The sequence below is a fragment of the Gallus gallus genome, chromosome 13, assembly GCF_016699485.2.
Source record: "Gallus gallus isolate bGalGal1 chromosome 13, bGalGal1.mat.broiler.GRCg7b, whole genome shotgun sequence".
In the NCBI taxonomy this organism is placed as follows: Eukaryota; Metazoa; Chordata; class Aves; order Galliformes; family Phasianidae; genus Gallus; species Gallus gallus.
Window position 1 is genome coordinate 7,875,737 of NC_052544.1, and position 24,831 is coordinate 7,900,567.

Sequence of the window (24,831 nt, forward strand, 5' to 3'; positions counted from 1 at the left end):
GCTGCTACACTTCTGCAAACTGAGGAGCCAAGCAGTGCAGTGCCTGTTCAGATTTACCTACTCCATCACTCACATTCCCCACAGGGGCCAATAAGGCTCCGCAGCCACGCTCTGGCACTGAGTGCTGGCTGCACGGTGTGATTTACTGCGCTCCTCTCCCCGTGCCTTGTGCACCTTCAGAGTGCTGATGTGTGGGCTGATTGGGTTATTTATTTAATTCTGTATTTATGAGGACAATGAACTTCCAATCCCCAAAGCTGCACGCTGCTTTTCTTCTCCCCCTATTTTGTTTCTCTTGGCTCTTCTAAAAGGAAAATCGGGATGTGTTTTGCTTTGGACAAATGACATTGGCATCGGCCCTGTCTGAGAAGGCCTCTTTGTGCTGGAAAATGAGTAAAGAAACCACTCACTATAGCTTTCCCAGAAGAGATTAACACTGCTCTGTGCTGAACACTGCACCTCTGGATGGAAATGGGGAATGCACCAAAGGGATGTACTCGACCCAGACATTCCAGGGTTTGTCTGCTCTGATCATTGCTCAACTTCTACTTCACCTCCTCTGCTGCTGTAGCAAAATTTCAGAACTTGATTTATCCAAGAATTCCAGCACTGCTGAGCTGGGTTCCAATCCCCTTTCGCGGTACGAGGGTTTAATGATTCTCAAAGGTGTGAGCTTGTTGCTTTGCTTTAACTGAATGTCTACGCATAACAAAAGATATGCAAACCATATGTTTAAAGAGGGAAGCAGCATTTCTCAGATAATTATGGCATTTTGCTTTCACTCTGGTGGTGCACAGGACTCCTGAACGCATGCAGGAGTTATCCTGAAAGCCATATCTGCTGCTGTGAATTATTTTGCTTATTTTTGCATTATGTTAGCTGAGAGCTCGTTGTAAATTCTCCTATCCACTCGTTAGTCAGAATGATCCCCAAATCCTTTCCATGCACAATATTTCAAACCATTGCCTCTTAGAACTGTGAACTGTAAATTCGTTTGTATATTTATACTCCTAGATAAATAGAAATTCATATTTATATATTACACAATTTGTGCTGCAACCAAAGAAACAAACCTCTGGATGTGACATGTGAGTTGCAATCTCAGCCTTTGAAAATTGAATAGGGTATGAATTTCAGATAGCATCCACACCTGCAGTTTCAATTTACTACTTGCATGTGTCCTGCTTAAATTGCAATTGATCATACACATCAGAAGTGAAACAGGTGAATACGAATGCCCCAGAATGTGTTCTGGCAGTTCCCATGCTTGCAAAAAGCAAGCTCTAAAAACAGGAAAGCAAAAGTCTTCTTTCACAGCTGAATGAATATTCAATTCTACCACTCTTGCCCACTGTATGGACAGATCCAGCTCTAATTAATCTTGTCACTTGCCTATTCATGACATCTTCCAAACACATTTTACACCCTGCCTGAAGAATGGGTATCTCCATCACTTGATGGAGAGTTCAAGAGCAACACAGAGGATAGGAAATCCTTTCCTCATCTTTTGCTTCAGGGTTTAGGGAGAAAACAGAGTGGCTGCTGTTGCTTCAGATGGCTGTATCTCCCTCCCATCGTGGTAAGGCAGCTGAGCTGCATGCAGCCTGCCCGCCCCACCAGGCATGCAACTGGCTCCAGGTGTGCTGTGCAAAGCCTCTCCCTGCCTGCTCATCCAGAGCATTGCAGGCTTCACAGATCAATTGAAAAATAAATTAAAGAAAGGATGAGGACTGCCTCCCAACCGGCCTGCCGGTCTGTGTGTGCTGATGGGGTCTGCCTCTTCTCGCCGCTGCTGTTCATTGCACTCTGCTCCTCCTTTTTCCCTTTTCCATTCCTAACACAAACATGAAAAATCCCCAAATGGGAACACTGAAACACTTTGGCTCTAAAGTTATCAGAAGAAAAAATGAAGAAATGGCTTCCTCTCTGGAAGGCACTCACAGGTCAGGCACATCCAAGAATTTTACCTTTAATGAGGACGAGTGTACTGCTGGCACATGGAGATGCACCAGTGAGTTGGTTGTAGGCAAAGGAAGAACAGTTTGGACAGACAGAGCTGAAGGACAGTCCAGATATCATCAAGATTGGATGTGGGGAGGGGTTAGAAGTCCAAGTCCTGTTCCACCACTCCTGAATCCCCTTGAGGCTGAGAGATTCAGTCAGCTTAATACAGAACTGCAGACCTTTGGGGGTGGAAGCCTGCCCTGCATTCAGCACAAGGACTCTCCATGCTCTTCCTGTCAGAGCATAAGACGCAGCTGCAGCATCCCTCTTGCACAACTTCCCCCCATTTGCAGAGGTTCTTAGTCAGGTGGAAACAACTCTGAGGTTGGAAGAATGTGAACCAAGCTCAGCCCCCAAGCCTCTTCACAGCTGGGTTGGTGTGAGGCCAGCCCATAGGTTTTAGGAAACTTTCAGTATTTCAGCTGCTGGGCACAGTATTTCCCAACTATAAAGCTAATGTGCATTACATCTTGAGAGTACCTGCCTCTCTGAACCTCTTCCATCTGAGCTGAGCCCAAACTGTTCAGCATTTAATAGAGAAGCACCAAAGAATTCAAAATTCCACAAGTGAGATTAAGTCCAGAGACTACAATTAGTCACCTTTCCTTTAATCCCTACGCCTCCGTCACCAGCAGTGCATAATCCACGCAGCAGAGGAAGTCATGCCTTTCTCATCTGCTACAGAGCCGAGAAGAATAGAAAATAACTGTGTCTGAAGTGCTGATGCGCAGAGCAGTGATGCTCAGCAGCCCTCAGTGCCTTTCTCTGCAAGAGGAGTGACACAGAAAGGCAGGAGGCAATGCAGCTTGTGCCTGCAGTGAGCTGAAGAGAGGGGACCCACTCGTATCTATATAATAACTGGTAAAAGCTAGAAACGAACAAGCCCTATGCAGAGTTAGTTCTCGTGGAGCATTTTGTAGTGTTTATCACATCTAGATTGACAGGACTGCAGCAAGGCAGGGCAGCTGGTCACGCAGCCCTCAGACTCATTATTTATTCCCATGGAGGACTTGTTTGCAGGAGCCACGTGGTACAAGCACAAGGGGGGAGCTGGAAATGGGAGTACTTTCACAAGAAGCACCTTGCTGCAGCACTTACTAGCCCAGACACCACTCGACCACTCGCTCTTTCCCTGTGCTTAGGCCAGTGGGCTGGCCAGATATACCCTAGAATCAAAGAACCTCAGAATTTCCTGAGTTGGAAGGACCCACGAGGGTCATCAAATCCAACTCCTGGCTGCACATAGGACCACCTAAAGCTCAAACCGCATTTCTGAGCATCATCTAAACACTCCTTGAACTCTGGCAGGTTTGAGGTCGTGACCACTGCCCTAGGGAGGCTGTCACAGCACGGAGCCCCCACCACTGGTGGCCAAAGCAAACCCCTTTCTGTTCCCTGCACACAGCCACATTCCCAGTGCTCGTCTCTGCAGCTCCCGGCCTCCTTCTGCAGCTGAACAGCATCCGCCTCATCCCCTTCCACACAGCTCTGACACAGGCTCAGCATGGCACCTTGCCCTGCATCCATCACAGGCAGAGGGCTCTGGGACCTTAGCCCTTGAACAGCGTTTACTCAGCAGAAGATAAATTGTTTGTAATGTCCTTCATGATGTAAAAAGCATGAGAGCCCTGTCTCAGGGTTGTGGCAAGCCCTGCCCTGTCTCCCATCCATTACACAGCCCAGGACTCTTTCCAAAACTTACAGAAGGGATCTGGGTGCAAATCAGACAGAAACCAACAGATCAGGCACAGCTGGAAGTATGATTTTTTCTCCAGACATGTTCAGCTCTGAACACAAACACTGTTACCAAGCCCTTATCTGCAAGTGAGGAGCTATGAATCCATCTACTGCAAGAACCAAATAGCTCTCAGGCAGTTGCACAGAAACACCTGTAGATTTACTTTCAGAGAATACAGCTCATTCTGATGTTACTGCAGATAACTTTTCCTCCCTCCCTTCCTCAGTGCTCTGCCTCCCCTGCTCAGTGAGGAGCAGGCAGCAGAGGATGTGTCCCAGCACAGAGCCCGCTGCCGTCCCACCACATGCAGCCCAAATGCTCTCCTCTTGCAAAAAGCACTGTGCTGTGAAACAAAGGATGGATGTGTGAGGTGTGGGGGGTTCACGTTCCCTGGGATCACAGTGCCATCCTTTGCCTTTCATGAGCAGCAGCACCGGCCGACGGGTCTGCAAAGGCAGAATGTGAGGAGAAGTGGCAATGAGAGCACCTTGGTTCCTCTGCTGGAGCAAAGGGAGGGCAGCCTCCTGCAAGGTGCTCCCCCTGCAAGTCAAACTGTTCTTCTCAGAAAAAGCAATAGGACTTCCAGCATGCATGCACAACTACTGCCTCCTCCCAACTGTTTCCTGAACACGCCTCTGGAGGTACTGTGCACTCTAATACGTATCTGGGTACATACCAACACTGGTGGTTGGAGCACCCTAAGGATTTCTGTGCACTTCTCCTGCTTCCTCCTTTTTGAACAGTTAATCCATCAGCTATTTCAAATGCAATGCAAAAATAATCCCTTAAGAAAACTCACGAGAAGTTCTCTTTCCAGTGACTCAAGGTATTTTGCAGCAGCTGAGGAACAAACACTCACCTTAGCACATGAGTTGATCCGTTTATTGTGGTGGTGGAACAGGGGACTGTCTGCCCCAGGATGGAAGGCCTTCGGTATCGCTCATCACCACAGCACAGGATGATGAGGAAGGCACGTCTGAAAGACTTGTTCAGGAAGGCATAGAGGAAGGGGTTCAACCCTGAATTGATGTAGCCCAGCCACAGGAAAGCTGTCCACAACTTCCCCGGCACCGTATAGTTTATGAAAGGGTCCACTATGTTTGTGACAAAGAAGGGGGCCCAGCACAGGCAGAAGCACCCCATGATGATGCACAGGGTCTTGGCAGCTTTGGTCTCGGTCTTCATGCGATGCGTGCTGTGCTGGTCAGGCTGGTGCCTGCTGTCAGCAGGGGTCCCTGCGCGCTGCAGCACCCGGATCTGCCGGGCGTGCTCCCGGGCGGTGACGTAGATGCGATAATAGGCCAGCACCATCAGCAGGAAGGGAAAGTAGAAGGCCACCACAGAGCAGGTAATGGCATATGGCTTGTTGACCATGAATATGCAGTACGTGGAGTTGGAAGCCTTGTTGAACTGCCTTTGCTGAATCTGGGGCCGGGGGAGGAAGGACAAAGAAGGGAAGAAATTCAGCGCTGCTCCTCTGATACCTGCAGCCTGTTTGCCAGGAAGCTCCACCACCACTTTGCTATTCTTTCTCCCCCTTTCCCACTCCTACAAGCAGTACTTCACTTACTTGCTGCTGCCCCTCCTGCCTGTGCTCACACCGTGGGCTTTGCTGGCCCCAAGGCCTGTAGGACCATCCCATGGTGCAGCTCCAGCATCCCAGAGTACGCCTCAACCTGGCTACTGAAAATCAGTCTGACAGCCCAGTTCAGACACTGCAAAAGGGAATAACTTCACTTGATGCTGTGCTTTTTTTTTTTTGCAGCCCTCACTGCTCTGAGCATCAGAATATGCCCTTACACCAAGAATGCTAAAGCTTCATCTGCCCAAATGCTGTAGGAGCACTAGAGAAGGACCAGATAGGTGGCATGGGTCTGGGCTGCTGTGGCCTCAGAAGACAAGGGGCTGCATCAGGGACAGGGCAGTGGGCAGCAGCCTTGCAAATCCCCATAAAGACACCTTCCAGGAATTAAGCAGGCCCTCTGAATCAGTAACAAGGGGTTTCTCCTTTAGCCTCCCTTGCCTTCTTTTCCTTGAATATTGCTTTTTGAAAGAATATACAGCAGGGAATATATTTAGTACCAAGATGGTATGTCTCCTAAGCTACTCACCAAATCAATGATGCCAATGCTATTCCAGCCTTGCATGATAGGGAGGAAAGAAATAAATGTTGGGATTACCCAGCAGCCTCCAAGCATTACAGCAATACGCAGTGGAGTCATCTTGTTCCTGTACACCAGTGGCTGGCAACAGATAGCGTAGTACCTGCAAGGAGAAAGCAGGAGAACAACCTTCACTGAAGGAGACCTTCAGGTCTTCTAAAAATAAAACTGTAAAGCCTTTTCTTCAGCTCGTTTCTTCTGCCTTTCGAAACAGTGGTAAAAAAAAATGATTCTATGGTCTATTTCTATTGACTTCCTCTCACACAAGGAGCTCGGAGTATTTTCACAGCGTGAGTAAATAAGGTTTCATAGTCCCTTGCAGGGAAAAGCCAATATTTTCTATTTTCCAGAGAGGGAAAATGAGGCACAGATTAATGCTGTGGTTTGTCTGAAGTCGCGGAGCAGGGGAGTGACCTCCCATGTTGCCCTCCTCTCCTCCTGCGCTTAGTCACAAAGCTGTCTGCACCCTCCTTACCACAATGAATGAGTTCACCTTCCTTCTATTTAGCCATAACTGAGTAAATGTTGGGGTATTTCTAACGGCAACGGACATGTGGTTTGACAAAGCTGCAAAGGTTTCTATTGCAAATTAACAAAGTGTTTCACAGTTGTGAAAATGTCAGTAAAATTAAGTGTGTTTTTCCCTAACCGAGCTCCTGTTCTTCCTCCCTATTCCCTGGCCTTCACCTTCAGCCACGAGGACAGCACAGCTCTGCCCAGGGCTTCCAGGCTTTTCCCCGTCGAGGAGAGGTGCCCTGCACTCGCCTTTCTTCTCCCAGTCCTTCCAGCACATTCACAGCACAATAGATGCATGTTCCTAAAATAGCAACTAGCTTTGAACAGAAAATATCTTACTGAGATAAAAAATCAGCGTGTCTGTTTGTTTCCTGTGCTACCCACCTGTTATCAGATTCCTACACCAAGAAGGTGCACCGAGCCTAAAAATAGAAATCCATCTCCGAAGTTAAATATGCCCACAAACAACAATACAGATCAGCAGCAATATCATCCTATTGCAGATTTCTGGAGGTCCTGACCTGACAGCCTGTCTTAGGTTCCCAAGGAGATATTTTCAAACTCTTGAGTTTTGGATTTCAGCACACATTGCAGGCCAGCACTGATGTCCCCTCTGCTGAGATAGGGAGCTGGAGGCCAGAGGCTTACCCATGTTCACACTGCAGACCAGAGCAGAGCCAAGAAACAGCCTTGACTTTCAATCCCCTGCTCCTTGCTCTAGCAGTCTTGTAGTTTCTTTGTCTTGAACATGACAGACTGAGAAAGATCACAACAGAAATCTCACAGGGTAGACTGTGAAGACAGTCGGTCTGCAAAGGCACTGTACCCAAAAACCAAGTTTAGATACATCCCTGAACTATCTCTTGCTCCATACAATTGATAGGAAGAAATGCAAACACTCAGCTACAGAGCATCAGACATTTTCTCCTTGACCATACAGACACAACGAGGATATTTATAAAAGAACATCTTTTGCAAAATGTTTTATAATTCAGCTCATAAAGCAGCATTAAAATCTCTTTACAACCAACACGAGTCTCGCTCTGTGTGTGTAACTGAGAACATTTTCAAATTCCTTTTAAAAGTCCCCAGGGATCCTGCAGTTCAGATCTGAAAAGATGCTTCTACAGCTGGTTGGAAACTACTGGCTTGGCTCCAGAACACAGCTGTACTGCTGCAGAAAACAGAAATTGCTGTGAGTCGAGAGAGCAGTGCTCAGCCCGGCCCCGCTCTGCCGACATAGGTTCCAGCAGAAATGCCCCTCTGCTTCCCCTATAGATGCCTCTTGCTGAGCTCCTGGCATTTTCACCTGGCACAACGGGTAGATTAGAGACACCACCAGCACCCATGAATTCTCATCTCTTCTAAACAACGCCATATATAATTCAGCTTTGTGGCAGGTGGGTATATTTTCCCAATGAATTAATAGTTATTGTTTGGTAGATGTACCTTCCAGATTTGGGAAGCGCAGACATTCTGCAATGCGGTGCCCATCTGTGTACCCAGAGGATGTGAGTACTGAGCTGGAGAAGCAGCCATAATTTCAACAACTATTTATAAAAGGAATTAATGATCTCCGTCAAAGAGATTTTTTCTAAGTCAGGCTTCACACCAAGACATAATGTGGATGTAGACTATATAAGTCTGCTTTATGAGGTCAGTAGGATCATAAAACAGAGGCATTAAATTAGCACACATACACTAAAACTGGACCACAAACCCGAAGAGTGGCCTTTGAGAAATTCTAAGTGCCGGCAGCCCATTAAAGTAAGAGACAGATAAAAGCACACACGTGCACATCTGACGTGTATGCATAAAAGTGACATCCTTGAGGTGCACAATTTGTCAAGAACTGAGTGGGAACTGAAAAGTTTGTACTAAACAGGCAGAAAAATCTAAAAATTGCCAAATTTTCTTCAGAAATTAAAAACAGTCATGCGGAGTCAGCTAAATTGCCTTATTTTGATAAAATTAGAAGATATATTCCACACGGAAGGTTGAAATAAAATCAAAGTGTCAAAAGAAAACATTTTTAACATCTCTTTGAAGCAAGATTCAAAATGTCACGGGGGAAAAATGTTGAAGTAAGCATTCAACTATTTCAATTTGATCATTTATACGCCGTCTTCTGGGTTTGTGTGCGCATGAAAATCAGCCTGTTTCCCTGAAAAATTTTGCTTTCAAAGAAATGGTGTATTTGACAGTAAATGTTCTCTTAGGGCACTGTCTGAAATGTTCCCTTCGTGGAGCAATGCAAACATCCATAATATTCAGTGGATCCAATTCCTCTGTTCACCGACATGGTCTTAACATCCCTCTGGCAGCACAGGGAGAAGCCGAATAATTTACAGTAACAGGATTTAATTAGTTTGCCTTCAGTGGGTCCAGATTTGAACAGGCGAGGTTGCCGAGCCTCAAAGATATGCCAAACTGAACTGGAGAGGGCCCTGGGGGACCTGACGGAAATGAAGACAGATTTGAGTGGGAAGAGGAAGGATGGATCCGAGATTTCCACAGCTCCCTTCAGCTCAAACTTTTCCAAGTCTATCAGACAACAAGGGTCAGCATGGTCAAACTGTAATCTCTTCCTGATTTCCAAGGGAAGAATAAATATCTCTCTCTTCCTGGGATAATTACCCTCCTTACTCTGCTTGTGTAACCTTGCTTTCTATTACTACAGATTACTGAGTTCGGATTTCCCGTGTTCTTCAGTTTCCTTCCCCCAAGGAAACAAACTGACCTTTGAATTCAAACAGGTATTTCCAGTAATACCTTTGATTGCTTATTCAGACAGATGGTGCTTCTCTTGGCATTACGTGCAGCTGCTCCTCCGACTGTAGACACAAGGGAGATCTACCTAGCATATCTGTTTATTTACTACCTGAGAGACACCTACTGCAAAGTGCTACCCAGTGCTGGACATCAAAGGATTCCTGTCGCATTCCTGATAGCAAGTTACTGTAAGTCCCCAGAGGCCACATTTATTTGTGGAAAGGGCAGAAGGATAAATTCAACAAATAAATGGAGAGAACAGCCAGGACACTAGCTACCATTCCAGTCATTGAATCAGCAAACAGAAAACCATGACACACTGCTAATTAACTACAGGAGGAAAACAATTCTTCCAAGCAGCTCAAGTCATTACATTTCTGTATTCTCCTATCTCTGCTGCAGCTGACAGCGTTACGCTGACTTGTACATGCTGTTAAATGCCATTAGAATAAAAATTATGCCTGTAACAATGACATCTTAAGCTCTCACACTTCTCCCCTCCCAGTGATTCAGCAGCAATTTTCCTCCACTTACATGTCAAAAGATCGTATGTACATTTTTTCGCTAGGTGCTGCTGCCGTGACTCCCGCTGTACTCAGAGAGTTGAGCTGGGCTCTTCCTGCCCCTCCCCTGCTACCAGCAGTGAGGTCCCGCTATAATCAGAACGTGGGTGACAATTTTGCTGATGGCGAGTGAGGCAGAGGAGCACACAGCTGGCTGCCCACTGCTCAGCAGGACTGCGTTCAATGGCCCAGAGAGTCACATAACAGCAATCTGTGCATGTTAACAGAAGCCATTGAAGTCACACCAATTTTTGCAGTAGCTGATGATTTGATGCATGTGATGGTTTCGGTATTTAAGCAGCTATTTATTCACTGAGAGAAAAGTAATTATATCTCCAAGATTATCAATAGTTCTAGTCAAAAGTTGAAATAAAGGCATATTCTACATTTCTGCTTCCTTTCAAGCCAGAGCTGTTTTCCCGTGCTCATAAAGAATATCTATTAGGTACTGCTGTGACAGCGTGATGGATGAATATAAAATGCAATAAATACACATGATTAATACAATGTCCAGGTTTAGTTAAATATTAATTCTTACTATTATCAGCCAAGATCCATGCTTTTGCAGTTCCGTGGAAACGTTAAGTTCCCGTTACCTACAGCAGAGATGATGTGAACATCCTCTCTTCTGCCTCTATTATGACATTCTCAGCTGAAGGGGAAATGCAAAGATCCCTTCCTGGACTTGCAGATCATCCAAACAGCTCCATAAAGCAAAGGTTATTACAATGCTTTTCCTTTCCCATATCAGACATTTACCACATGTGAATGAATCAAGAGCTAACATTTTACAGATGGCTCAAACAGAACTAAATAGCTCATGTAGCCATAGTTATGGCCTTCATGGCCATCAGAGATATGTTTGGCTACCAAGGATTTGTGTTCTGCACAGTCACTTGGTGGCTCTGAGAAGCAGGTATGCAACTGTCCTCCATCTTCCAATCACAGGGACTTTGGTTGCACTCATGAGTGCCAAATGGAACAGTTCCTCAGAGTGAACCTCATTTGCTATAAACAGCCTCACGAGCTCCAAGGGAATGAGGGGTTCGAACTTGATGATCCCTGGGGTCCCTTCCAACCCAAGCCATTCCATGATTCTATGAATGCAGGTACATCTCTGTTATGTTCATGACAGCTATAAATCCCTCTCAAGATTCACTACCCCGTGGAGGATCCAAATATACACAACGTCCAACTGCTATAGGAGCAGAATATTTTAACCTTTCCCAACAGAACTTGCTTTTTTCCTACTGGTGAGCTCACCTTCATGGTCGGTGCTACATGTGAAACCAAAAAGCAAATATAAATGCGTAACACACAGTACACCAGTGACACATTTGTACCTAACAGCCTTCAACAGTTTGTGCAGAGCAGGCACAATATCACATTCCTCAGCAGCAGGATCGTGGACAGCTTGTCTAATGTTAAGTTTGTGTATATGTGAAGACAGGATGTGATGGATAAGAGGGAAGCTGTGAATCCAAAGAGAAAATAGACAGAAAATGAACCACAGTTATATCCTTGCCTTGTATGACTGAACGCTGAATGTGCTGTGTAGGTCCAAGGCTTTTGTGGGAATGTAAGTGTTGTAAACCATGGGTGTTTGTTGTTGCCCCTTTGCCTGTACAAAAAGTCTTACACATACACACAAACATATGCACACTGTGACTGTCCTCTTCACGGGAAAACATAGAGCAAAATAAAGGTTCTTCAATATCACATCGACTTCCAAATGATAACACCTGTAGTTACTACAAGTTTATAGATTCTAGGTTCTTGGAGACAGGAAAAGAAGGTGGAAGGGCTGAGAAACAGCATGGCATTTCACTACATTCCTGACTTCCACCAGACAGCAGCAGAATTTAGCTGTGGCCCATGGCAGGGATGGCTACCTGCAGCAGTGACTATCTGCATACTCATTAAGCACCGACAAAATGAGACTCTGGTTGTAGCTGGATCCACAGAGGTTCAAGAATCCAGGTAACCAGCTGGGCCAGCAGTGCTACCATTCTCTGTGGTTTAAGAGAAGTGAGCAGCGATGCTGACCAGCCACCAGCCTGGATGCCGAAGCTCCTCCTCAAGCCTGGGGCTGTGTATGAACTGCCCTGGGCACATCTCCATAGAGCAGCCAGGCATCCTCAGCTCCTGCCTCGAGATGAGCAAAGTTTGAACCACTCCACTGCCTTCTGAGCATCACAGAACCTAATTACTTTATTGCATTAGATAATTCCTTCCTTGGAAAAAACTTAAGTAACTCCCCAGTTTTCAATCCAATCTTATTTAAGTTATGAGTATGCAGGCACTACCCTGAAAGGAGCTCCTTAGACATCACAGACAGACAAATACACACCCACCTCTACAGAACAGACAGGGCCATATGGGTACCCACATAGAAATCCATTTGGTGTCACGCGTATGTATTACATGATATGCATACCATATGATTTATCATCAGTGGGGCCAACATGAGCGGAGGAAAGCTTTCTGAGTACTGTAATTGTTTAATGCTCTTAAAGAGCACCAAAAAGCAAAGAAGGGGGTGGCAAAACCAAGAACCCCAGCAGAGGGGCTGCCCGGCGAGCTGCTCCCAGGCATGGCTGGACTGGGTCAGGATTCAGCTGAACCCTGGCAAAGTCAGGAGGTCCAGAGAGAGCCTCAAGCTGTTCACCCCTGTGCAAAATTAAAACAGTGCTACCAGCTTTGCCAATATTTCTGTGAAGCCACATTCTGGCCTCCACATAACCAGATTTATACGTTATTTTGGGAGAGAATGGCTCTTTTATCTTTTCCTTTTTCCCTCTGAGCAAATGAGCCATGATCTCTGACTGTGCCAAACTAAACAAAGTTATGCACTGCTGGTCCAGAAGAAAAAAAATGTCCTAAAATGATTATATCTAACAAAATTAAATTCTTATTAGAAAAACAACGGCCTGCTGGTGTTGAGATAATTACACTGAGAAAAAATGCTAAAGAGAACAGTTAATTGGAATTGGATAAATTTAGCTAGTAATACAAACAAACGTATGTTGCCAAACGGAGACGGAAGGCTCCTCCACAATCCCTGCACGGGTTGGTGTGTGTGCAGGGCTACTGTAGGCAATGGTGGCAAAATAAATGTCCATATTTCTAGTGGCTTGGTAGAGATTAATAAAGGACAGTGCTTCATGCAGGCTGTGCCGTGACCATCTGCCCCATTATTTTCTGTAATGCTTTCCAACCTGAATTGTGCAGACCTGTGTTAGCTATCTCTTGGGGCTGTCCTGCAGCCGTGTGCCATATCCCAGCCCTCCTGCACAGTCACGTGGCTGGGTCCTGCTCCACACAACCAACTGCAGGAGACCAAGCACTTCTCTGTCTGAGAAGGGCAGGGGGAACTCGTGGCCTGGTTCAACACTGCTGCTGGCATCGTGTCACACAGCCAGCCTGTTGAGTGCACAATAATTTTTTACCGATAGCTATTTGGAATGCAGCAAAGCTGCCCACCGACACCCTGCCCCTTCACCTGCCAGCTGATGTCCCGCAGCACACAGCTGGCTGCAGCTGCCTCCTCCCTGTCCTTCAGAGGACCAAAGCCCTGCAGCCTGGCCAGCTGCAGCCCCTGCCCCTGTTCTAGGGAAGTTTAAGGCTCTAAAACATCACTTTCCTCAAGGGATTGTGCTAATTTGATGTCTGAACAGTGCATTAATGTTAATTAATGTTTGTAAATGGCTCAACAAGCATCTGTCACTCTGGTGCTCCAACACTCTTTGGATACATCTGCTTTGCTTTAGCCTTTATTTAGCAGTGATTATGTGGTATGTTGGGATTCAGTAAGATTAGCCCCATGTACACAAACACACAAATAGGTCTGTTCTGTTCTGTACACAGCAAATCTACCAATGTTTCTAACACACCAGGCAAGCAGCAGCCAGCAGAGACACAGCCCTGGAGGAAAGCTTCCATGGCTGGGACACACCAGTAGAGCTGGAGCAAGCAGCAACAGCCTGCAGGATGCTCTGGGTGTGTGGGTAAGCAGAGGTGCCACGTGTGCATATAAGGCCAAGAATACAGACACTGAGGACTGTTCTTCTTTGTTGTTCTAGTGAGTGGTTTTTTGTTTGTTTGTTTGTTTGTTTTTTCCATGAGGCTTTGAGAAGTAATTATGCTGCAAATTGTATTGCAAATACTGGAGAAGAAAATTGCCTTTCCTGGCAGGTGAACTCTATTTGGAGAGATTCTATCATAGCTTCTTTGTCTATATACGTGCAGTGTCATTTTTTTTATTGCAGAGACACGAAGAATGGATAGGTATGCATAAAGCACGCAGTAAAGAATTTGGGGTTAATTCTATCATTTATATTAGAATAAGGAAAAAATAGTAAAGAAGTATTACCCAGGGACATCAGAATTTGGATTCAGTGAGCCCTGAGGTTCCTCTGACACGTTGGACATCATGTTTTCAGGCAGGCCTGAGTGTCCCTAAGTCTCTGCAGTGCTTTGCTCCCTGTCTCTCAGTGGTAGCACTGGTTCCTCCTGCTCACGAGGCGGTTTCTCCACATTTCTGCCAAAGTCTGAGTGAACTGAGGGACAACAGCAGGCACGTGTGAAGTAAAACCCTGCGGAAGAAGCGCTGCCCCAAAGGCAGCAGCCAGGAATGGTGGTGATGGAGAATGGCTGAGGTTGGGCTGAGCGCCCATTGCACCACACCCATCTACCTGCTCCGGTCTTCCCATGGGCAGCTGCTGCCTGTTCCCTGCTCCCAGTGCACCTCCTGAGTGTCAGCTCTCACCGGGGAAAAACAACTCCAGAACCACACCACACTGCCCCAGAAATGCAAGTTTCTGCCAACAGCTGATAAAGGCTGAGGATGTGCAGATGAGAGGGAAAGATGCGCTGCTTGAGAGCAAAGAACAGCACCTGTATGGTAAACACATGCGAAAGAGGAAGAGCTCATGTGTGCCCTGAAATAATTCCCTGACATCTGGCAATTTCAGGTCTGTCAGCTGTCAGGTATCACTGCTGTGCTGCTGAGTCGCAGTCAGTGCAGCTCTGCTCCCTCAGCCTGGGCTTGCAGCAGCCTTCAGCACTCCCATGGCGCAGCCCTGAATGCAGCCCGTGTTCTTAGTCTAATATGGCCAGTAGTGGGAGTGACAAATACTGGGGAGTTTCTCCCACACCCTTTGTGATGGCAGCTCTGGATCTGGCAGAGAGAGCTCACACCTGTAGGGGCCAGAGAACAAAAGAGCACCCAATGAAAAAATGTAGTCCTTTCCAGGTGTTCTCACTCTGCTCTGCATGTTCTATTTCATATAGAATAATCTAACCTGTCTCACTTCATTATTTTTTTTTAATATATTGCCAGTTCCAATTCCTTCTACTGAGTTGGGCATTTGCAAAGCCTGCTTCTGACCCATTTACAACATAGAGTCTTCCTCTGTATAACTGCAGTGCCTCTTTTGCATCCCCACTGCAGCAGCAGTAACTCCAGGCAGCACCCAGCATGGCTGTCCTGGCAGCGTGGGGCACAGGGGACAGCAGGAGCTCACGGTGTGTCAGGAGCTGCAAAGAGGAAGATGGGCAGGAGGGGATATTGCAATATTTTGGCAGCAGTATTTTCCCTCCATAACCTCCTGCCATCACTTAAGAGCCTGGAGGAATCAAACCCCAATGTTTTACATAACAAGTCCACATCCAGAGCGCAGCGCCTAACAGCTGCTTCGCCACTAATTGGCTCAGAGCAGCAATTTGTCAACGTTTTTAAGATAATGGGCTTCTCATTTGCGTTCCAGCCATCTATGCTCCCAGATAAGGAAACACGCCGTGGCTGCTGCACATCAGCTGCTATCGGGATGCACTACGGGGCGGTGCTACCCCAATCCACACCAATCAGTTAAGCCCAAATTAATCCAGTATCTTCTGGAGCCCGGCTAGGTTGGATGAAAGATGATATTTAAGTATCAGTTGTCACGATGATGAGAACGATTGTGGTTATTTTATTCCTATTAGTAATATTAAGTAACAGTATTTTTAAAGGTGTTGAAATCTCTGCACAGAACGCAACCGAAGGCTCTAAATATTGCTCGTTAGAACAGCTGGTCCAAATGTTTCATTCTAAGTATTCATCCTGCGAAATACACCGGCACGTCTGGAAGGTTTTTTCCAAGTTGAAAAGGTCTGCTGTTTCCCTTTGAAAAATTGCAGCCATCAGTAAAACAAAACTGTTTCCTGGCATTTCTTTAGGATTTCGGCTTCACTTTAATTTGGCAAGGAAAGCTTAAACAAAAAGGAAGTTTTTTGAACCTCCTACGAAGCTTACACACCTTTCTCATAAGCTCTGCTTACCTCCTTGTTAGTCGTCCCTAGCGGAGACCTGCAGATGGAAGCCTTAGCAAAAAACCTATAAAATCTGAAGTCAAGGAGGGAGGCTGCTTTTTAAGCCTTTCTCCATATAAACTAGTAATATATGTCAAAACGTGTCATTCAGTAATATGGGTGTTCATCTGGCTAACAGCAGGAAGAGCAGCTCTGATAGCACTTCAGAGACGGGTCAGGTCTGCTTTGACAAGGGAGGGAAAGGCAGGCTGCTGAATGCCTCAGCCTCTGGCCTCAGGGAGCTCAGTGTGACCCCCGCCCTGCCCTCCTGCAGTCCCAGCAGTGAGCAGAACCCAGCACTGCCACTGTAGCAGAAATGCTAAGTCACAGCCTGAAGCAGCAATGGAGCACCTGGTGGGAAGGCAGGGCCGACCCAAGCAAGCTCAGGTGCATGCAGTGCAGCCCAATGACCAGAAGGGGTGGATCCTGGCTCCACCCTACCCAGACCTCATTTAAGGGTTGGCAGTGGAGGTGAGGGTACCTTGCTGAAGAGCCCTGCCTATCTGAGGCCTTCCTAAGGTAAGCAAGTTTGTTTGTTTGTTTGTTTGTTTGTTTGTTTGTTTGTTTGTTTGTTTGTCTGTCTGTCTGTCTGTCTGTCTGTTTGCCTGTTTGCTTTCCCATCCACAGCTGCTGCACTTGAGCTTATCCTCACTTGCTGCAGGCTGGGACTCTGCTATCCTGCTGTCATCGCTGTGTTTTCCATCACATTATAGCATTACAGCTACACACACCAATTTCCCTGCTAAAACAGCGACCTGCACGAGATGCACCTCCTTCTGCAGATCTGTGGATGCATTTTTAAGGTTAATTAAAATCTTTACTTAAAAGGAAAAACATACCACATCTGAGCAGTAACACAAACAGAGCTGTGCCAAGAACCAGCTGAGAACCCACCTTGCTCTACCGACACAAATCTCATTCCCTTTGCAGTCTCCCTACGCTGATAAGGATTCAGACCACTCTCTCCAAACAGAGCCACTAAGAGAGACTCATTGCTGCCCGGCACCCAGCAGGTCCAGGCTGTTGTGGATAAGCAACAACGCTGAAGAAAGCTAAAGTTCTGCTCATACCTGTCCAGTGATATGCAGCACAGGTGCAGGATCGATGCTGTGGTGAGCAAGACATCGAGGGATGTTCGGACGAGGCAGAACATCTCCCCATAGATCCAGTTGTCCTGGACCAACTCAATGGCTCCAAACGGCATCACCAGTACTGACACCAGCAGGTCCGCGAAGGCAAGAGAAACGATGAAATAATTGGTCTTGATTTTCCTGCAAGACAGTTAACAAAATGAATGGCTGCAACACAACATCCTCTGATGCGAACAGAGGTCTTGGCTTGTGATTGGGTCTGATCTGCTCCATCATATAGATAGCTCCTCTTCAGTGAATGTCCCACCTCATACTGTCTCCCCCAGCTCATTCCTGGTTTTTACAGCTAAGCAACCCCTAAATAAATGCACCTTCCTGCTCACATGCAGGCGTTAAATAGATGCCCACAGGCCTCTGCATATGGCTCAGCCTTGTGGGTTGCCTTGGGGTCTGGGGATGAGGAGGGAGATTTTATTTTAACTTGTATATTGAGAAAATCCTGCCAGAAAGCACTCAGCAGAGCCTAGACTGAAGCTATCATTTTAACTTGAAGAGTACTTTTTAGAATCATAACAATAAAATAGAATTAAATCCATTAAGAATCCCACGCAGAACATGAACGGAGGCTGCTGAATATCTCACTGCAGTACTGGAGCTGCTGTGACAAAGCTGAGGGGCAGCATCCAGCCCTGGGACAGGAGTTTTGCAGGTGAGCCCCAGGCTGCTGGGAACATTTGTTGGCTGCAGCAGGGTTTGAGGTGCGCATTCTTTAGAGGGGGTAATTAGAAAGGAAATGGGAGATGGAATTGCACTGTGTTCAGCTCTGTTTGTAAGTGATATATCTGGTTTTGACACTGAGTGCAACACAAGTAGGGGATGGAATCTGCATTGTGGCAGTGGGACTGCTGCAGTTCTGAGCTCAGGGGTGCTGAGCTCAAGGAGGCAGTGTGACATGGCACAAGTGGGGGTGGCATTTCATCCTCTGTGATTTGCACGTGCAGCTGCATGCATGCATGGGGCTGCCACCTGGGATGTGGCAGTGCTGGGGGCTGCGTGGGCTCACCTGAGCTGCCTGTCCCGGCACACAGCCACCATCACCAACAGGTTCCCCAGGATGGCCATCAGGATAACTGCAGAGATGAAGGTGAGCAGTACGATCTTCTCTGCTACGCCGAAGCCCTCACTCGAACTTGGGGGGGGGAGCAGAAACAAGAAAAGAAAAGACACAGCACATCAGAGCCTGGGGACTGCAGAGCAGAAGGCTGCAGGTGTCTGCCTGTGGCTTGGCATTGCAGCAGCCACAAAACAAGAGGCAGCCTGGCATTTCTACAACTATCTTGTTAAACGGAGAAAAGAAGTTAAACGTTTAGGAGCCTGCAAAACAGGAGGGCAGCAACCAACGTGCAATGAATGTCGTTCAGTTCTTCAGAAAATCAATTATTATAAAATCACTGAGCCATTCTTTCCTTTTAGGCTATTTCTATTGACGTACCCAGAAGCAAAGGCACCTCAACCCTGCACTCCTGTCTTTCCACGGTACATCGCAGCAGTGAGAAGGGGTGCCTGCTCACAGCATCACGTGGGGCTGGAAGTAAGCTGGCATTGAGAGCAGGACTCAACACCCGTTCAGCAGGGAGATTCCTTCACTGCGTATGGAGCTGGCGTTTGGCACTGGGATTAACGTGGTGAGATTGCTCAGGTAATTGAAAAATTGAAAGGTTATTCTGTCTTAGTTTGACTTCCTCTGGGGTCATGTTTTATTTACTAAATACAACCCAGACTTTTACACTTGATCTCACTGAGTTCTCTTGACTTTTGGCAAAGCTAAAAAGGATTAGAAGCTCTTCTGCAATCTCATCTCCAGTGTATGTACCATCTTAATAGGCTTCTTGTAGCCAACTTCAGGCTGTCTACACTGTGAAGCATCCTGTTAATCACAACCTCTGTCCCCAGCACTACTGAGTCTGACTCTTTTTCTCACTGTTGGTTGCACTGTTGGGTCAGATCACAGCCTGCTGAGACTGCAGACTCACAGGCTGTATGAACACTGTCCTAGGAATGCCTGGAGTTTTCAAGTTTTACAAGGAAATGCGTCACTGCGTGTAGATACATCCAGATGGGTGAGGATGTGCATGAGCAAATAAGGAAGAAGAAAGGAGGCATATGGTCTTGGGCTGACCCATGCAGCAGTGATCTGGCTATAATAAGACAGGTCCAAGGCAGTTACACATCCTAGCTTTGTAAATATATGTTCTTGTGCCAAGCAAAGCTTTCTCACCCATGGGAGCACACACAGCTTTTAATGTGCAATAATCTCACGAATTAAAGCCAGGAGGTTAACAAATGTCACATAGCATTGGCAGATGGATGTATCCCACCTCCTTGCAGAGTTTTGGGGCAAAATAATCCTGAGCACTGCCAGCCCCATGTGCCTCTGGACATGGATTTTTAAGGTACCCAGAGAGGTATGGGTGTTCATGTAGACGGTTCCCAGCAAGACAGCAGGATTTGTCCTGTCTTAGGTGAACAGTCCCAGCCCAGGCGGCCAAGGCAATGACTGCTCCTTCTGCCCTAATGGTTTTCAGAGCTAATGTCAGACAATCCAGTCCTGCCTAATGGAAGGAAGGTCGCAGGGTTATGCTGACAGTCAGGTGTAGTCATAGATTTGCATTCAGTAAGGCACTTCTGTGCAAGCCAATTATAGACGCTAAGATAGGAGAAAGGCAAAGTCAAGAGTGTGCTTTTATTCAGTGTCTGAAAGAGTTTGCTCTTAATTAGAAAGAGTTGTCTACTGGACTTAACACAACTTCAAAGAGGGCAATTAAGGCTCCAAGAAGCTTTCTGAGCAGCTGGTAGCTCTGGGTAAGTGCTGCTGCATTCAGAAACGTTGACAAGGCTCTGTCAGAACTAAGTGTGGGTTTCCCAGCTTTTGTTGTGTTCCGGCTGCCCTGGGTCATTAGTTCTTGGACAACTCTTGAAATGAGTGGGTTTTGTTGCTGCAGCTCTTGTAATTGCTGCCTGCAATTTGCTTACATTGATCCAGCCACACCTCCTCCCATCTGATGGAAGAAAAACCCATCTGCCCAAAGGCTCTGCCTCATCCATCATCCTGTCCTTGACAATGGCCTGTAGGAAATGAAATGTCTACATGCATATAGCAGCACTTCCCACTCCCACACTGTAAGTGTCTGTGTCATAGTGGTTTTGTGTCAAATGGCTCTTGGTGAATTCCCCTGGTCTGACTGTTGAACTCTCAGCACAGGGGGAATACAGTCTCTGGACAGCTTTCCTTTATCTAGAAGTAGTGTGCTAAATGCAAAATCAGGCACATGGAATCAGAATCAGTTTCTGTGCTTTTCAGTCATCCTGAGTTGCATACATAAGCTCCCTCAAAAATAGAGGTAATATGCATCCAGTTCCTTATCCCAAGCTGCTCTGCAGAACTGGTCGCTAGCAACATGAATGCATCTACAAAAGGATCTCATTCCTTCCCCCAGCTAGAAATCACTTTCCCACTCCTCTCCATGTCAATCTGATCTGAAATATTTCCTTTCCCTCCAAAGTGAAGTCAAGCGTTGGAAATTTTGGAAGGCTGGGAGCTGCTGGCAGACAGACCTACACTGCAGTGAAGTGCTTTGGAGAATGATCATCTTGGAGCTGGTGCTCCAGCTCATGTGCACGGTGCCTGTTGGGATGCACGAGGTGATTCCTTGTTGGAGCACATGTTAATTGTGTAGACAGAGGTTGTACAGCTGGGGAAGGGCAGACATTTGCCAGCATCAGTATAGTGAGCAAAGCTGGTGTCCAGACCCTTAATTAATATGTTCATCAGCAGGAGAAGGCACCACAAAAATTAGAGGGAAAAGAAAAAGGCACAACTTCAAAGGCAGATCTCAGCCACAGGCCAGCTAGCTGGGTATGGGGCAGATGAAAAGCTCAGGAACAATAGGGCTGCTGGGATCAAAGGCACCTCCAGGAGCTGTAATTGTGCCTGCCTAAATTGAGCCCTCACAATAGGCAAAGTCCACGGCTGTGTCTGTGGAATAAATGTCACACCGCACGGAATGGCTGCAGACAAAAGATGTTCCTTCTCCCTGAGCGTGGCACTGCACATATGCAGGCATGGCAGTAGAGGGAATGATGATGTTTGTACAGAGCCAGGCAGAGGGCTCGATTTATATTCTGCGTTATCTAGCTTTGCTCACCCTTCTGCTTTTCCTACACAGTTCTCATCTCTGTGTTATTTGAGCACCTTGTCTCTCCCTGCACCCTGCAGTGTGTACAGATAGGAGAGTCACTGCGTTCAGGTGTATGGGCTCTGCACCCACTCCTAACCTTTCCCTTAGCACTCTGCTGGAGAAGAAATTTTCCCAGCATCCAATCTGAATGCCACCTCTTGGATTAGCTGCCGTGCTGCCCAACAACGTGCATGAGGTGTCAGGGTGCCACGTGTCCCACGTGGTGCCCTGAGAGTGGGGGGCATCCTGGACTTCCTGATCTGAACCACTTGCACACAGCTGGCGGCAGGAGGTCAGAAACAGGCACGTGTGTCCATGGAGCATTTGCTGTGCCAGCAGTTTCAGAAGCATTTGGGAGATCTCTATAAAAAGCATTCCTCCCATGGCCCGTGGTATTGCTCCCCTGGGGAGTATTAAGCAGTGTACACAGTGCTTGGGGTGGAGGAAGGGAGTTCCTCTGGAGTATGTTTTTCCTCATCTGCTTTCTGATCTATCAACAAGTAGGAAGATTTGTTAATTATTCAGTCCCCGTAATTCGAATCTGTTAATAATGGAAGAAGTGGATATTGCTGTAAATTAAAATCAATGGTTTGCTTAACTTCTTTGATCAAACCTGAGCGCAAGCACGCTTCTGTTTAATAAAGCAGAGATTGATGGGTTTGCTATTACAGGGAAATGAGATTCAGACAAAATGATTGTTGGTTAGTAGGAATATAGAAATCACTTAAGAAAGGAATATAGAATCACTTAGAAATACTAACACGGAATGGATGCTTAAAACCCACGTGGATACATTTAAAAACCTCTTCTGTGTGGCTGTTAATATTTTAAAAAATGGTGTAATTGCTTTTTCTTCAAGCTCAAATTCCTCTCTCCTGCCAACACCCCACCTTTTCTAACTGACCTCAAGTGATTCTGCATGTTTTATGCAGCACTTAAACAACAGATCAGCTGTGTTGGTATGGCTGCGTACATTACCCCTCTGGTTTCTGTTACAGGTCACAGCCCAACTTCCCCACCGCTGCAGAGGGATAAAATGACCAATGAACAGCAGAGAGCACTGCAGACATCGCATGGTGAGGGAGAGAGAAAAAAGAGAAGTGGGGGACAAACAGGACTGCTCTTCTGGGGCAGAGGAGATGACGCACAGGGGCTGAGTGGTCAGAGAGCCATTTCCTGACCACAGGGGCACGACTGCCCACAGAGGTGGCGTGGAGCATCTCCTGGAGACAGCTGGGGACCTCCTGAGCACCTCATAGCAAAGTGCTTGTGTAATTGTCATTGATTCAGAGCCCAGAGCTGTGAGCATGACCAGGTTCCCCTAGACCAGAACCTGCTCCTCCATTTAGCAGTGACGTCAAGGGAAGTGGGGAATGCTGGAGGAGCCCGTCTGCTAACTACAGCCAAGCCAATGGTTTCTCACTCTGTAACTCCAAGTGACAGGAGATTTCATGCAGGCCTTTCACTGCAAGTGAGCTGCTATTTGCTTCTCCTCCTCTCTACTCCCCTGATTATTCCTAGGCATAAAAGCAGAGGCTGATTGTTAAACACTTAAAAATAAAGATACGTTATCATGTGAGCAAACCTAACAATGCGTGTCTCAGCACAGAAACAAGACAATAGGGAAGACATTATTTGATCTATGGCTTTCCAGCTGTTACCATATTCTTTAATACTGCCACCTAAAAATATTAATCAGAAATCAGCACTAATGCAGAAGCATATAATTTCTCATAACGCAATTCATACTGTTGCCTTCACTTCAGACTGTGCATATGGCAAGACCACATCTAGCAAAATCAGTTGTGTACTTCACTGCTGTTTTAGAAACAGATTGAGATTAATTAAAGTAATGAAAAGCCACAAATAAACAGCAATCCGTGTATCAAAATAACTTCTTTTTTTTTTAACTGAGGACACTGCAGCTCTGGGGTGGGCAGGAAGGGATAAGGGCTTTTCCTTTCATGCTGAACCTCAGAACAGTTGTGCAAACCAACTTGCTTTCACTGCAGTGTGGGAATTGAGCTCTACCCCATTGCAGGCAGCAGCAGGCCAAGCAGGACCAGGAGCTGCAAAAGAAGGCTTTCGGGTCACCTCCCCTTGAGCAAAGCTGTGCACATCACCTCCGTGCCACGCATCATCTCCTGCAGGAGCGCTTCAGAGGATTCAGTGCTTCCAGCAGTTGATAACACTGATTAAAATCAATTGTCAAGATGAAAGGAGGAAGACAGGCTATTTCAATGCTTTAAACACCGCTGCGTGTGGGCTGTGCAGTCAGTCAGGTGCGTGCCAGGAGTGCTGTGCTGAGGAGCAGGTGTGTGCTGGGGCTGCTGGGATGGCCCCAGTCCCATGCACTGCAGGCACAGGGGTCCCGAGTAACAACCCCAGAGGAAAGGAGCTTCCTGACGGTCCGTGCAATCTGTTCTGTTTGCCTCAGCCTGCCTTCCCTGGATGACCAATCCGGGACTGAAAACTGACCATGAGCAATGCAATCCTTTACCATCATCTGCATACAGAGGGAGGTCTGAGACCTCGGCAGCGTGAGAAACTTGTAGCGTTGTATGGGAACACGTGCTGAGCTAGGAAACAAACCCCAAGGGGGGTGTTGCCTGCACCCTGACGGCCTCAGCCCTGGCAGGGCAGCCCAGCTGGCAGCACGCAGCCACAGCCATTGCTATTTCACATAAAACGAAGGGCAAAAATCCTGGTTCGGCTCCTTCTCAATCAGCAGATCAAGCGTTACATAATTGACACCCACATATGAGAGGATATTGCCACGAGGCTGATGCATGTAGGTACAATCCTTAAAAGCCATTAGGCTGTCACCTAAAATATAAGCTAAAATTAACTCGCGAAATTAGCACCAGATTAAGATCATGGTGTTTGCATGGAGGAAGGACAGCTGCAGCCACTGCTCTGTTTGTGATCTACCAACAAACACCATAAGCCATCTCACTGCACAAACACGAGCAATCACTGGACCTCAGCACTATGTTTTTCTCCTTACATTCCATTCCAGCATTTCCCACTGAACTCCCACTGTCCCCTTCAAACACGAATATTCCCTTTTTATTGCCACAAACACATAACAGTGCTGTTTGAATATGTGGGGTCTGCTTATCATAATGGGGTTAGCGAACGCTCTGTGACTAGGAAAAGGCAAGTCCCTGGTTTAGGCACGAGCAGGAATTTAAGCACTCTATGAAGTGCAGTAGAGATGTTGTAACAATCAGCATTTCTCCTTTGAAAATGCTGAATAAAACCAAAGATCAAACGTGCCTTTAATGAGAAATTTCTTGATCAGTTTGCAATTAGAATTGTTGCTCAGAAGTAAGACCAACGCACCTTCCAAACCACGTGTGTCAGCTGAATAGGGAACAGAAGATGATGAAAGAA

The 24,831-nt window shown here is 46.7% G+C and overlaps 1 protein-coding gene across 7 annotated transcripts in view; it reads right to left on the bottom strand.

Moving 5' to 3' along the window:
• HTR4 (5-hydroxytryptamine receptor 4) overlaps positions 1–24,831 on the bottom strand; it is a 109,635-nt gene that overhangs the window by 39,576 nt on the left and 45,228 nt on the right. For all 7 annotated transcript variants that reach the window (XR_001468808.4, XM_046900519.1, XM_040647127.2 and 4 more), the window contains 4 exons: positions 18,261–18,386; positions 17,177–17,377; positions 5,854–6,007; positions 4,602–5,167 (listed from right to left, as the gene is read on the bottom strand). Coding sequence is in view for 6 of the 7 variants with exons in the window: in XM_046900519.1 (XP_046756475.1) it covers positions 4,602–5,167; positions 5,854–6,007; positions 17,177–17,377; positions 18,261–18,386 (1,047 nt within the window). In the remaining variant the exon portion in view is untranslated. The remainder of the gene's footprint in view (positions 1–4,601; positions 5,168–5,853; positions 6,008–17,176; positions 17,378–18,260; positions 18,387–24,831) is intronic.